This window comes from Coenobita brevimanus, chromosome 91 (genome assembly GCF_032717465.1).
Source record: "Coenobita brevimanus isolate Jiangsu-jjx chromosome 91, ASM3271746v2, whole genome shotgun sequence".
Taxonomy (NCBI): Eukaryota; Metazoa; Arthropoda; class Malacostraca; order Decapoda; family Coenobitidae; genus Coenobita; species Coenobita brevimanus.
Window position 1 is genome coordinate 10,614,651 of NC_137044.1, and position 13,936 is coordinate 10,628,586.

General features: G+C 42.4%; 1 protein-coding gene across 1 annotated transcript in view; it reads right to left on the bottom strand.

The window, feature by feature from the left end:
• Nucleotides 1-2,565, bottom strand: part of Asap (ArfGAP domain of ASAP) — a 225,044-nt gene extending 222,479 nt beyond the window's left edge. Inside the window, exon 1 of the mRNA XM_080281948.1 lies at nt 2,368-2,565. Coding sequence (XP_080138074.1) covers nt 2,368-2,493 — 126 coding nt within the window. The 5' untranslated portion in view covers nt 2,494-2,565. The remainder of the gene's footprint in view (nt 1-2,367) is intronic.
• Nucleotides 2,566-13,936: the final 11,371 nt, after the last annotated feature.

Consider the following 13,936-nt stretch of genomic DNA (forward strand, 5'->3'; position numbering starts at 1 on the left):
TTACTAACCTCACACAAAACCTTCAGCACCAAAAATATTACAAACTATCGCGCTTAACGTGGTGGCCATGAGTACAGAAGTTCATTTCATATTCCTGCTTAAGCGGACCATTGTATTCGGCCCACAGAGACCCACAACAGCCAAATGGTTAAGTTAATACTGGCATGAGCAAGTATTTATTATGCTGCAATGACTTAAATAATTCTGCTTCTTGCACTCACACATACTCAGCACTTTTTCTGTTTTTTCATTAACGAGTCCCGGTTCAACACCCAGCAGAATGTACACACACACACACACACACACACACACACACACACACACACAATAATGCACTTGTTTACTGGCAATGAATCTCCAAGACCCAACTTCTTACTGTCACACTCGACTGCTCAGCACATTTTTTTTTTTTTCCCCTAACAAGCCCAGACAACACAACGCCAAGATTTTTTTTTCTTTATATATCAACCGTATCATCGTCCTTGAACGCTTTAAAAAATGAGAATCGAATGCACTTTTTGTCTCCCCCACAATGACTCTCTCAGTATTATCTGTCTTACAGTCACGCTCAAGCGCTCAGCACCTCTTTTATAAATATTTAGCCTCTATATATCTTTTCCTCAGAACACAACACCCGAGATTTTTTCCCTCTCGTTATCAACCGTATCGTCGTCCTTGATTGCTCATCCACAAAGGGAGGAAGAGTAGTCCCCCCTCACAACAACAACAACACGCAGGTCCGGCCTCGGCTCACTCCAAAGGGACAAAGGACCACCGCTGCCCTTATCTCGGCTCCCCATCTCCCACCTCCTTCGGTTCCATACTGGGTATTTTCACGTTTTTGTACAGCTGAGGAGAAAAGTTCGCCTACCATTCCACCGAATTATGGTACACTTCAGGTATGGCCGTCACTCTCCTCCCTGACGCATCAGAGCAGAATCACATAGCTATGGGCAAAAACATACGAAGCCTCTCTTAGTTTAAGAATATCAACCAGCAAAGGGGGATAAGAAGGGGATGAAATACTGGCAAACTTTTGCCCCTTTCTGTTGGCTACATCTTGGGCTACACAAAATTCCCCGCAAAGGACGCCGCCACATGAGGTCTTTCTCATACATATTTGGTGGGTTTGATTGCCACAGCTTCCCTAAAAGGAAGATGCAGCCGTTGTTGTTAAATTATATTCGGTATGGTACGTTTCATGCACCAGGATTTTCCTACAATGTAAGTGTATACAATGTAAATAAATATACTCGTAATCTGTGTTTTGGAGAGTTAGAGTTTTCCTGAAGTGACGGTAGTTATTAAAAGTTACCGTAGAGTACGTTTCACTTGCCAAAATATCTCGAATATGAAACGCTGTACAGTGCTGATTGAAATATATTCAGTTTGGTATGGTAGTATACGTCCAAGTTGCCAAAACAGCGCTATATAATAATTAAATATGCTAGGTAGGCGGTCCTGCCACAATTTCTCTAATATATATTAAGCTTTATACATTGTCAACTGATATGCTAAAGACGAAAATGATGCCACTGTCAATAATTCATATCTGATTAATTCTTTATGCATATTAGGGACTTTCGACTGAAAGAAAAAAATAATAATTAGACATACATTGTGCAAATACCGGTACCATATATTCTCTCAGCATTACGATGTAGCCTACTAAAACTACGATCTTCAAAGTATGCTATTTAGTGCCACGAAATTTAGTTCTCTGGTGATGCTGCCGAAAGTACTCTTGTCCTGAGCATCCCCACCGCCACTTCCTCTACTGATAATCCACACGCTCGGGCAACAGTTGCGTGCACACAAAAAAACGGTCTGAATTAAGGTCATCAGGCAGGAGTGAATTTACAGGGTAACAGAGCTAAGCAGGGACAAGCACGAAGAGTAAAACCGATATCAATTTGTTGCTGGAATACGCCGTGCTGAGCCGATATGTATTAGGGAACCGCAGTGTTACGGCATCGCGTTTACGGCGGAAGTGGCTTGTTTTCCTCTTTAACCCACGAATATCAGCCTCAAGGACAAGATGTTTACAAGACACCTGGAGAACGGACACTCGGGCTCCGTCAAGGTACGGGCGAATCGTGTATACGTCGACGATATAGCTGGAAATGGAGGCAGATAAGGGGAGGGAGCGAGAGTGGGGGGAGAAGCCAGGGAGCGAGGCAAGGCGAGAAGATAGGAGACAGAGCCAGGATGCTGCGCCAAGCCAACACAACCACCACCTGCAGATTCTCGCCACACCACAGCCAGGCCACGAACCCCACGCTGTCACACACACACATCTATCACACTACAGTTCATGTTTTCAATCATCATGTAATTTAGGGCCATTCACAACTGCGATGTTCTTACCTCCTCCAGATCGTTGACTGTCTGCCTACAAAGAGGCATTTTGGAGACGAAGTTACTGGTTGGAGGTGAATTAATGTCATCCTTCACCTCACTAATATAGTCGTTTACACTAATGAACTCCGGCATTGTGCCTGTCACAGGCAATCAGCCGCGCTTCACAAGAAAGAAGAGATTCCACTGGAGCACAGCCACTGTATATCCTTCCTCTGTCACTGTCTCACCACAACTGGCGTAGTAGCACAGAGGGCAGCACGTTCCAACTGGGTGGAACTCCGCTCTGCGCACGCGCCGCCCCCGCCGCCACGAGTAAAGCTGGATTATTCTTCCCTCCATCCCGCGTGTCTGTCCGAGTTTTGGTTGGCGTAATGCATATCATTTGAGTCCTCGGCCACATCTTGCCCTACTGCATATCACGCCGCAGCACTGCAGCCGTGCCTGATTCAGTTTTAATCTTGTGTTCCTCCTTCATTCATCCCTTCCCATCTCGTCCATTCTTGAGTCATTGTTTTTGTCCGCCTTTTAAACTTACGCGTAACATATTGCCCTTTAATTACCCTGACAGTATTTAACTTTACTGTTTATGTTTTCATACTCTGCAGTGTTGCCATTTGCTTTGAACATCGTGTATCATGGTGCAACAATGGGCAATATTTTATGGTGAAACGGGACATAATAAAAACTCAGTACCGTATTCTTTCTTATTTATTTGTTTCTATTTTTGTTCTAAGCCTCTTCCTTACCAATTGATTTTGAATGACATAGCAATATTCCCTTTTTATTATGATCGTGATTGAATAACAGGATATCAGCTCTCGGGCTCCTATGACGCACTCTCAACTGAATAATGCCGAATCTGGTGGAGTTTGAAATGCTAGAGTTGTCCGGCCATGAGAGGGCCATAGATAACTACTTCACTCTCTGGAGCATGCTAGAAATTTCCTCACTATGAGATTATATAATCAAGGTACCAATGAAATGACGTTTCAAGAAAGAGATTACGATACTTTAAATTAACTTGGCCTGAAATTACCATCTCGCCATTTTGAATGCTAAACTGTAACATGCTACAATATGATGCTAGTCACGAAGGAGTGCTGTGGGAAGAATGTAGTGGTAGTATTTTATTCTGCCTCTGAACTACGTGAAAATTGCAAAAAAGGACGAAAATCTGGTCCAAGTTAGAGTGCAAGAAATATAATCACGAGAGCAAGACGGTACATGAGGTGTCGTAAGTTAGAAAACAGTGAAGTGACGTCATTTCCGTAACAACGCCCACAACGAGATTAGGAATGATAATAACGCCTGTCTCAGCTGCCAACTATGCCCACCCTGTTCCACTTTCCAACTCCAGACACATTAGCGGCATCGTTCGTTATTGTTCTTCGTTCCGGCTGCGTGTTCTAGGGTCCGCATCCTCCTCTAACACCTCTTTAGCGATTTATTTTTCGCATTACAACTTAGTATTGTCACAGCTCGTCTCTAGCGATTTATTTTGCGCATTACAGCTCAGTATCCTAACACTTTTTTTTGCGATTTATTTTGCGTATTACAATTTATTATTCTTGCCTCTATTAAAAATCATGCTAATAATCAATACACATTGCACAAATAGGTCAAGGTACAAGAAATATTAACTAGCCTTTGCGGAAATAAACTAGTAAGGAAGATATCAAGCTGACGAAATAACCGGCCTAGGTGACATACTGTAGGAGGCTTCGTAATACCTCTTAGCGATTTATTTTGTATATTGATGTTTTAAAATGACTTTACTGAAACATGGTTGTGTGATGTCTCCATGGCTGTTTAATATATACATGGATGGGGTTGTAACGAAGGTGCAAGGTAGGGCAGTGGAAGTGTGGGTGGCTCTATGAATGAGGGTGAGATTTGGAAGATTCCGGTGTTGCTGTTTGCTGATGATACACTATTGTTGAGTGAAGATGAATGGGAGTTTCAAGGTTTGGTGAATGAATTTGGAACAGTGTGTAGGAAGAGGAATCTGAAAGTTAATGTAAACAAGAGTAAAGGTATGGTGTTTGAGAGGAATGAAGTCACAGAATGTACAGTGAGGTTGGATGGTGAGGATATGGAGAATGTGTGTGCATTCAAGTACTTGGGTAGTGTGATGAGTAAGGATGGAATGTTGGGGGATGAAGTGCGTGAAAGGGTACATCAGGGAAGGAAGGTTGTTGGTTCACTAATAGCAGTGATGAGAAATAGGGAGGTGAGTATGGAAGTTAAGGAGTCTCTGCATGATAGTATTGTGATCCCTACCCTGACGTATGGAAGCGAGGCGTGGACCTTGCAAGAGGGGAACAAGTCAAGAGTGAGAGCAGTGGAAATGAGTTACTTAAGAGGAGCATGTGGAGTGACATGGAGGGACAGGTTGACGAATGAGGAAGTGAAGGAACGTTGTGAGGTGGATGTGGATGTGGTTGAGAAGATTAAGAGAAATACACTGAGGTGGTTTGGACATGTGGAGAGAATGGAGAATGAAAGACTGACTAAGAGGGTGTATGTAGGTGAGGTGGAGAGAGGGAGAGGGAGGGGTAGACCGAGGATGAGGTGGAGGGATGGAGTTGAGAGGTATATGAGGGAGGGGGGAGTGAGTTGGGGGGAGGGTAGTCAAATGGTGGGTGACAGAGCGACTTGGAGGCGTTTTGTCTGCGGTCACCCTTTGCGGGATTAGGGCGTCGGGCTATAGATAGATAGATAGACGTTACTGAGGCTGTGTCGATGCTAGATTTACAAAAGTAGAATAAAAATAAAATTCTCTCTCTCTCTCTCTCTCTCTCTCTCTCTCTCTCTCTCTCTGTCTCTCTGTCTCTCTCTCTCTCTCTCTCTCTCTCTCTCTCTCTCTCTCTCTCTCTCTCTCTCTCTCTGAAGATCCCCCTCCCTAACCAAGTTTTGATTCACATACAGGTAAACTCTGTCAATCTGATGTCATTTTCAATTTTATTTTTGATGTTATAGTCTGTTATCTTCATTTTAGAGAGACTTTTCAAACTGGAGAGATAAGAGATAAACTTCATTAACCCCTTCACCGCCAGGAATCCCTCGTACAGTTAAATAAAATCGCCTGGTTGTAGTTTGACTGAAGTGACAAAAATACTCGAGATGAAAGCGTTCATAGAAAACTGTGGGGGTTTCAAGGGACACGAAGGAAAATTGTTCGCACGTCTATTCTTACCCTTTCTGCTAAAGTTTCAGCCACAACATTCACAAGAGTGTTGGGGCTTGTACTGAATGGAAAATAAAAAATCTGTTATTCATCCAGTTATATTGTAGATATATTTTTTCAATAACTTTGTTTATCTTGGAATTACAAAAATGATCAAGTGTGAACTGACTCTTGCCATTAAGCTCTTCTGGAGTAGTCATATTTATTAAACACCAGAATATATATATAAAAAAAAAAACATTCACAGGTTTTGTTTCCGACACATATGCTGCTTAGAATATCAGCTCAGTTCTATTTATTTATTCTTATTTTTTTTCTCTAAATTACCGTCCATTAGTGTGCTATAGTCTCTGCTCCCCTTCTATGTTAGCCACAGCATTCAACTTTTCTTCTTTCGAGCTTCTTGTTAAGATGCTGAAACCTAGGAAAGGAGAGAGAGAGAGAGAGAGAGAGAGAGTAGCATTTCCTAGACGCCACGAGTTATAGTGTCGATTTTTTTTCATTCCAGCACAAATTAAAAAAAAAAAAAAAAGGCGAATGAAGAAAAGCACAGTGCCCCATCCCAAAAGTGATTCCCTGAAACAAGGATTCTCACAGCAAGATTAAATACCATAATTAGAAGATCAGTAAGTGTAGCGAATGGAAAGTCGAAGTGTGTGTGTGTGTGTGTGTGTGTGTGTGTGTGTGTGTGTGTGTGTGTCAGGTAGCAGTGAAAGCAAGCATCATTCCAAGCGACCAACACACACACACACACACACACACACACACACACACACACACTTTACTGCCCCACTATCACCCCACCTTGGCTGCTCTAGACACCACATTTCCTCACTCCAACCCAAACACCAGCTCTCCCTCCCCCCCCTCTCTCTCTCTCTCTCAGGAAAGATTCTTGACCACGAGGACGGTTATGTAAAGCAACGAAAAATGTAATTAACATGTAATAAACCAATGCTAGAATTATTATCCAGTGCAAATATAAAAGACAAAATGAAAATACGCCAGTTCGTAGTCGACCTTCACACACACACACACACACACACACACACACACACACACACACACTTCAATCCCATCACAGACAATACATACTTTCTCATCCGTACTTTACCAGCATGGCCATGGGTTCATTTTTGCTATCACTCTCCCCCCGATGAGGCAGCTCGGTTCTGCACTGGATCACACAAAAACATGGAATTGCTGTTAAATAAAAGCGTATTTCGGGAAGAGACTAAAATAACTTGACCCTGTAAAAGTGTAGCAAATTTGGCCTTCGATTTACAAGCTTACGGTAAAAAAATGTAAATAACTTATAAGGGAGAAAGTTACTGATCCTTTCCCACTGCTTATTTATTTATTTATTTATTTATTTATTTTTTATCGTTGTTGCCTCCAAACGATTGTACTCAGCTAGGGTAGAATTTTTTATCTGGAAGGGCAATTTATACACTTCTCCAATCCTGTTAGTATAAGACATCTTTCCTAAACTGAGTAAGATCATCTGGTGGCAGCAAGAATATCATGTACAACTACGATATCGGACTGAAGGGGTTAAGATGTAATATGCAAAATTAGTCCACAAAGGTGAGGTGCTAGGATCCTGTTAGAGGCGTGAAAATTCAGAGGTATGTGGTGGATAATTAGGGGTATAAATGAGGTGCAATGCTGCTGTCTTATTTAATATTTATTAAAGAACAACAGCTATCATTATTATCACTCAGTAAAATTTACAATATTGTTATCCACAAAAATACACTTTGGTTTTCTATAGAAAATGTTCAAACACTTCACAGAAAATGGACTCTATCATAGTAACCAATGATATAATATCTATGAATGAAAAAACTCTGAAATCTCAACATTTTTCTCATACTTTGGTTGTATACTCGATAAGGACAAGCAGTTCTTGGCAAATGTCTAGCTCATGGTAATTTCCTTGAAATGCGAACATTTCGTAGTTTACTAAGCCGATTTTTTTTTTCTATGGTTTTGGATTTTTGGTGTCAGGTAACGGAAGGACAGTAATGTGGAATGACAACATTTGCTGAATATACTGTAGTGCAAGAGTAAGATACGCTTAGATGACTGTGTTAGACTAGGCCCGAGTCTTGTCAACTGTCTCATCTGACCTAGAGCCCTTGGATTTTGGTACAATTAATTTAGGGCTAGATACATGGCGTCTGGCAATGAATGAATGAAAAAAATTAACTATAGGTAGTGCTGATGGTTCTTTCTCATTCTCTAATAATATTCATTAGTGCAGTGAAGTGGAAACGGGGGAAGGGAAGGAGAAACTGTGTCCCTCTGCCCACTTTTTTCATAGATGGAATGGTGCTCCCCTATTATTTTCATACGTGCAATTGATTTCACTACACTTTTTCTCTTATGTCAAATTCACAGCCAACATTTAGATTGTTTCCTAGAAGATCCGTTTCCTCACTTTTAATTTATTAGGATTCCACCAATGGTAGCCTATTGTGTTCACCGATTTCTGTCTAATGTTGCCGTATTTCACTGACGTACCGTACTTTGTTTACTAATCACTACAAGCATCAGCATACTGGGGGAACGACGTCAGTGAAGACCAAGAAGGAATGGCTGACTTGGAATAGGGCAGATAAGCATAAAGTGATAAGTGGTTACCATTTGCTATGCTCACCACCGTGTCCTTTCAAACCCACGAGAAGAAATATCAAATTTTACTTAATTACGCGTTTCTGCCGCTTCTTAGCATCTACAGGTCGTCACCAGCGGCCAAGACGAACAGGCAGAAATGTTAAGTTCTGATATTCCACTGCGTCTACTTCACACCTAGGACATGGTTGTTACTTTCATCCCTGACGCGATATGTAAGAGCCATCTAAAGGCCTCACTTAGCTTATACGAATATTGACAAGCAGAAGACAGTGAGAAATAGGAGTTGTTACTAGGAAAACAGATGTCTTTGGTTATACATAAGCGACGGTAGATATATCACAAAGTTTTTCTGTATTACTTCCAGTTCTGTCTCCGGTGATTGCCAGTGATCGGTTCCAGTGTACAGACAATCACCAAGCAGTAACTTTCCACCGGGACACACAAGCGCTCTCTTAAACTGTGGTCTTATTTACAAATCAAAATATTGTCAGTGGTAATCACAAGTTATGTCCCCAAAACTGGATAGCACACTTGTAAAGTATGAAAATTAACACAGTCACTGCTTCACAATTCTTTGACTTTTTCTATATTCTTTAGTCTTTTTTTTGGTGTACACATTTCACTGCATTTCCACAATACTTGATCAACAGCTTAGTCGTTTCTTCTTGTTTCTTAGATAATTTCTTTTTGTTTTCTTAGATCATCTTACACCAATACTCGGTCGGGACTGACTGACTCCCAAGGATAACTGACATGGAAAAACCCAGAAGAAGAAGGAGGCTGAGAATTAATGCTTATTGACCACACAAGGGTCAGTTTTTGCAAAGCCCAAATCTTCCCCCAGACTACAACACACAATCGTTATATTTACAATCCAGGTATTTCAGTTCCAGATACAAACAGGCTAAGGTAAGAATACACCCAAGCTAGCCACTCCTTTATTCACATCTAGAGCTGAAATAAGGACCAGGACTTTTTAATTGAAAACTGTATGTTACAGACTGGACTCTGGGGGGATATTTGCTGAATGTTTCCTTTGTCAGTCACGCTTACAGTCACGTCAACACACACTCGAACACATCCTACCTACAATATAGTTCGTCAGGCTTAATTTGGCGGGGGTTTGTTTTTGCAGCATGTTTCTCTCAGCTCAGTCACAGAAGACGGTGCTAGAGCAATATATCCTTTCCATAGCTTTCTTGGTGACTATACTGCTTTTACTTGGCCTAAATTGCCATCTCTCCATCTTGAATGCCGAGTCATAATAATAAATGAACACTTACTTGCGGTGCCACTCATGAAGGAGTGCAATGAAAAGGATGTACAGTAAAGCCATAATACTGCCTTTTTCTGCTGCAGACTTACAGTGGTTCGTATTCTCGTCGGTTGAGAAGACCCGCCAACACCCTTTTCTAAACGATTTATTTTGTTTATTACGCCTTATTGTGCTCCTCTGTGTTGCATTTATCCTTCCAGTATTTCCATATTCTGCAGAAATAATGTCTATCTATCTATCTATCTATAGCCCGACGCCCTAATCCCGCAAAGGGTGGCCGCAGACAAAACGCCTCCAAGTCACTCTGTCACCCACCATTTGACTCCCCTCCCCCAACTCACCCCCTCCCTCATATACCTCTCAACTCCATCCCTCCACCTCATCCTCGGTCTACCCCTCCCTCTCCCTCCCTCCACCTCACCTACATACACCCTCTTAGTCAGTCTTTCATTCTCCATCCTCTCCACATGTCCAAACCACCTCAGTGTATTTCTCCTAATCTTTTCAACCACATCCACATCTACCCCACAACGTTCCTTCACTTCTTCATTCGTCAACCTGTCCCTCCATGTCACTCCACATGCTCCTCTCAAGTAACTCATTTCCACTGCTCTCACTCTTGACTTGTTCCCCTCTTGCAAGGTCCACGCCTCGCTTCCATACGTCAGGGTAGGGATCACAATACCATCATGCAGTGACTTCTTAACTTCCATACTCACCTTCCTATTTCTCATCAGAAATAATGTACAAAGGGATATTAGCCAGCAATATCCAAAAGAAATCACTAAGGAAGAGGTGCTAGGGAGGTTATACACCGCATAAATAACGTACAAGACGATATAAATCAGCCATATCCAAAAATAATTCTCTAAGGAAAAGGTGTTACGGAGCTTCTTTCATCGACGAGAATACGAGAGCATGAGTCACAGAAGCGCATCCGTCCCTTCATACTTATCTGTCAGCTGGTTTGATATGCGATAAGAGCGTATAGCGATCTCCAGGTTAATCCATTCACCTTTCATCGACACAGTAGCTCCTTATACTCAAGCTATCACAAGAATATTTAATCACCTGGGGGACATTCTACTATACCCTTTTTACTCTAACTTGGTCCAGATTATCGTCCTTTTGCAGTTTACTTCGCGTTGCTCAGTGGCAGAAAAAGACAATGCTATGTAATCCTTTCCACAGTCTCCTCCGTGACTAGCACCATCTTATAGTGTTACTCTATTGTTACGACTCGGCTCTGAGGAGAGAAGGCAATTTTAGATCAAGCTGGAGTAAAACGAGTATAGCCAGAGCGAAAACTGTCTCGATTAACCATTGGATGCTCGAAATTTTCCTCATTAACATAAAACTTTTCGAATTTAGCCAGAATGAAATAAATAAATAAATAAATAAATAAATAAATAAAAAGCGAGAGGGTTAACACGTCAGCTTATAATTATTCACTTCATCACAGGCAGTCCCAGAAAATGTAAACAGCGGACAGAACAGCAATAGTCAAAAACAAATAAAGTCTCGGAAGCTTATTTACATGTGGCCAAACAAAATGATTACTATAGCGACGACTTCTCGTCTTGGAGGGTTCGACACACTTGCCTCTTGGGTGGTTCGGTTAATAAAGGATTGTTTTCACTCACTTCCTTTGACTATTACTGTATTTTACTTAAGGTTCTTTATTTGCCATTCAGTACAAATTCAAATATTCAGAACAACCGTCAGACAACCATCGTGGCCGGAAAACCTTAAATTCCACACCACTCACACTGCGACAGGTGTGTGTGTGTGCGTGTGTGTATGTGTGTGTGTGTGTGTGTGTGTGTGTGTGTGTGTGTGTGTGTGTGTGTGTGTGTGTGTGTGTGTGGATCCTTTAGGAAGAACGTCATGATTCCTTGAGGGTCACACAACTTTTAGACCTGTAGTGGCGAGATGGGTTCGGGCCCCACACAGATTACGGCGATTTACTTTAACTTATTGGCATGACTATTACCATTTGCGTTTGTTAATTTCTTTGCACCACAACAGTTACTAGAAGTCAGTTTTTGGTGCTACAACACATCTATTTTTGGCGCAAGGGCATTTGTAAAGATCACTATAGTTCGGGTGCTGCAGCAGTTGTTAAAGATCGATTTTTGGTGCCACAGCGTTTATTAAATCGAGTTTTGAAGCCAAATTTTATTAGATTTTTGTTTTTGGTGCCAAAGCAATTGTCAATTGTCAGTTTTTGGCGCCACAGCAATAGTTCAAGAAAATTTTTGCAACTACAGTAATTATTAAGCGTCAGTTTCTGACGCTACAACATTTATTAAAGGTTAGTTTGGGGCGCCACAGCATTTATTAGGCTAGTTTTGGGCGCCACAGCATTTATTACAGATCAGATTTTGGCGCAACAACAATAATTAGAGATTAGTTTTTGCGCCACAGAGTTTTGGCGCCACAGCAGGTCGATTTTTTGGCGCCACAGCATCAGGTGAAGACTTGGTAGTGGATCCAGTAGACGAGGTTGAAGAGGATGAAGAGGACGGGGAAGAGGGCCCTGCACGTCCTGTCTATCTTCTTGGCCAGAACCACCTCCTTCTGCCACCTCTGCACCAGCCCGTCGTCCCCTCTTGTCACTCTCTCCAGGGGGTCGTCGTCCTCGTCGTCCGTGAGGGGGTAGGGGAGGTCTCGGTCTTCTCCCTCACACCCTCTACCCTCCATCCACGACCCCCCATCTCTCACGTCCTCGGAATTCTGTCGATGATAAATGGAATTAGTGGAGTGGAATGAGGGAATCGTAGTAATTATCGGTAAATACTGGCGAGAAGACCGTCCGATGCATTTCACTGAACTTCATTTTATACGTTCCAAATTTCAGTGATTTTGGGGGAGGACTATTTAATTTGGACATTATGATACTGAATATCCTAAATACTGGGAGGTTAGGCACGGTCGTTCAGCCACCATCAACATTATTGCGCACATGAAAGCAGAGCTGTAAAAATTATATGAAGTCACTACACCTAAGCATTTGTCCAGGAAATTAATGTGATATCTGCAGTATATACAGTGCTCAGATAATAACTTACAAGAGTTGACTACACCGAATGTTTTGAGGATATCTTCTCTTCAGTCCTCATCATTTTATTCATGTCCTACCAAACAATCACGACTAAGTTGAAGAAACGATTGTAAATAGGTCAGGGAATCCCATTAGTGGAAAGGGACACTAGGTTTGTTACTGTTTGTTTACCTTTGTACTCCTTTGAACTCATTTGTACGCACCCAAATTGATACTCACAATAGCACAGATGACACTCGTTCTTTTCCTCACTCTTCTCACACCATCGTTGAGGGAGTCTCTGTGGGCGGGGAGGGAGGTGGGGCGAGGGTAGTAGAGGGAAGAGGAATTGTGAGTTGGAGAGGAGTGGTGGCTTTCGTGATTAAATTCTTTCCTGGCGGTGGAGGTGTGTGGTGAAGGATCTGCAGTTTCGTGTTGTGGTTGTGTGTGGGGATGTGTGGAGGTGTGGGTTTGTGTGGAGGGTGTGTGGGTGTGTGTGGAGGAGCTTTTTGCGTGTGTGGACGATGTGTGAGCGTGTGTGGATGATGAAGATGTGTGTTTGGCGCGTGGATGTGAGAGTGACTGTGTGTGTCTGGCTTGTGAGAAGGATGATGTGTGGGTACGGGAAAGGGGCGATGATGGTGCATGCTTGGTGGCGTGTGCGTGTGACAGAGACGTTGCTTGTGCGTGCGAGAGGGAAGGTGCGAGGTAGGCCCTATGGTAGACGGAGCCCCAGACGAGGTAGCGACGGTGGTGCCTGGCGATATGATTGACTACAGTGAACTCCACGAGGGCGAGGAAGACGAAGGCCGTACAGGAGCCCATCCATATGTCCAGGGCCTTCACGTACGATACTGTGGGGGCGGAGGGGTTATGTTAGTTGGGTTAGGTTAGGCTAGGAAGGTAAGATGATACAGTGATCCTAGTCAATCATCATCATCATCACCATTATCATCCTATTCCCTATCTCCACCTAAAGATAGGGTAAGGAAAAAGATTACATCCAAAATTCTTTTTTTTTTTTCTTTCTTTTTTTCTTTTTTTTCATCTGACAGAAATAGGACACTCCCGCGACTTGAATACCAAGTTATGGTCGCATGAAATTCTATAGCCCTCGCCATGAAGTCGACATGAGTCTCCTTGGTTACTAGTCAAAACGATCCTCTAGAGTCTAGTGTAACTACATTTGGCAATGATCTGAACTGATAAGGGTTACGGATAATCGACAACTTAGAAAAAAAGTGACAAGGCTCAGAAACTGCAATGCGACAGCCACGACCCTGAAGCAGCAGGACTTCCAGCAGACAGCACCACGACAAATAAACTTCCTTCTTAAACATGACTCGTTAGTATAATCGAAATCTTTTCATCTGATGGAACTGGGTCACTCCTATAACTTGACCACTTAGTTGTGGTTGCACCGAATTCA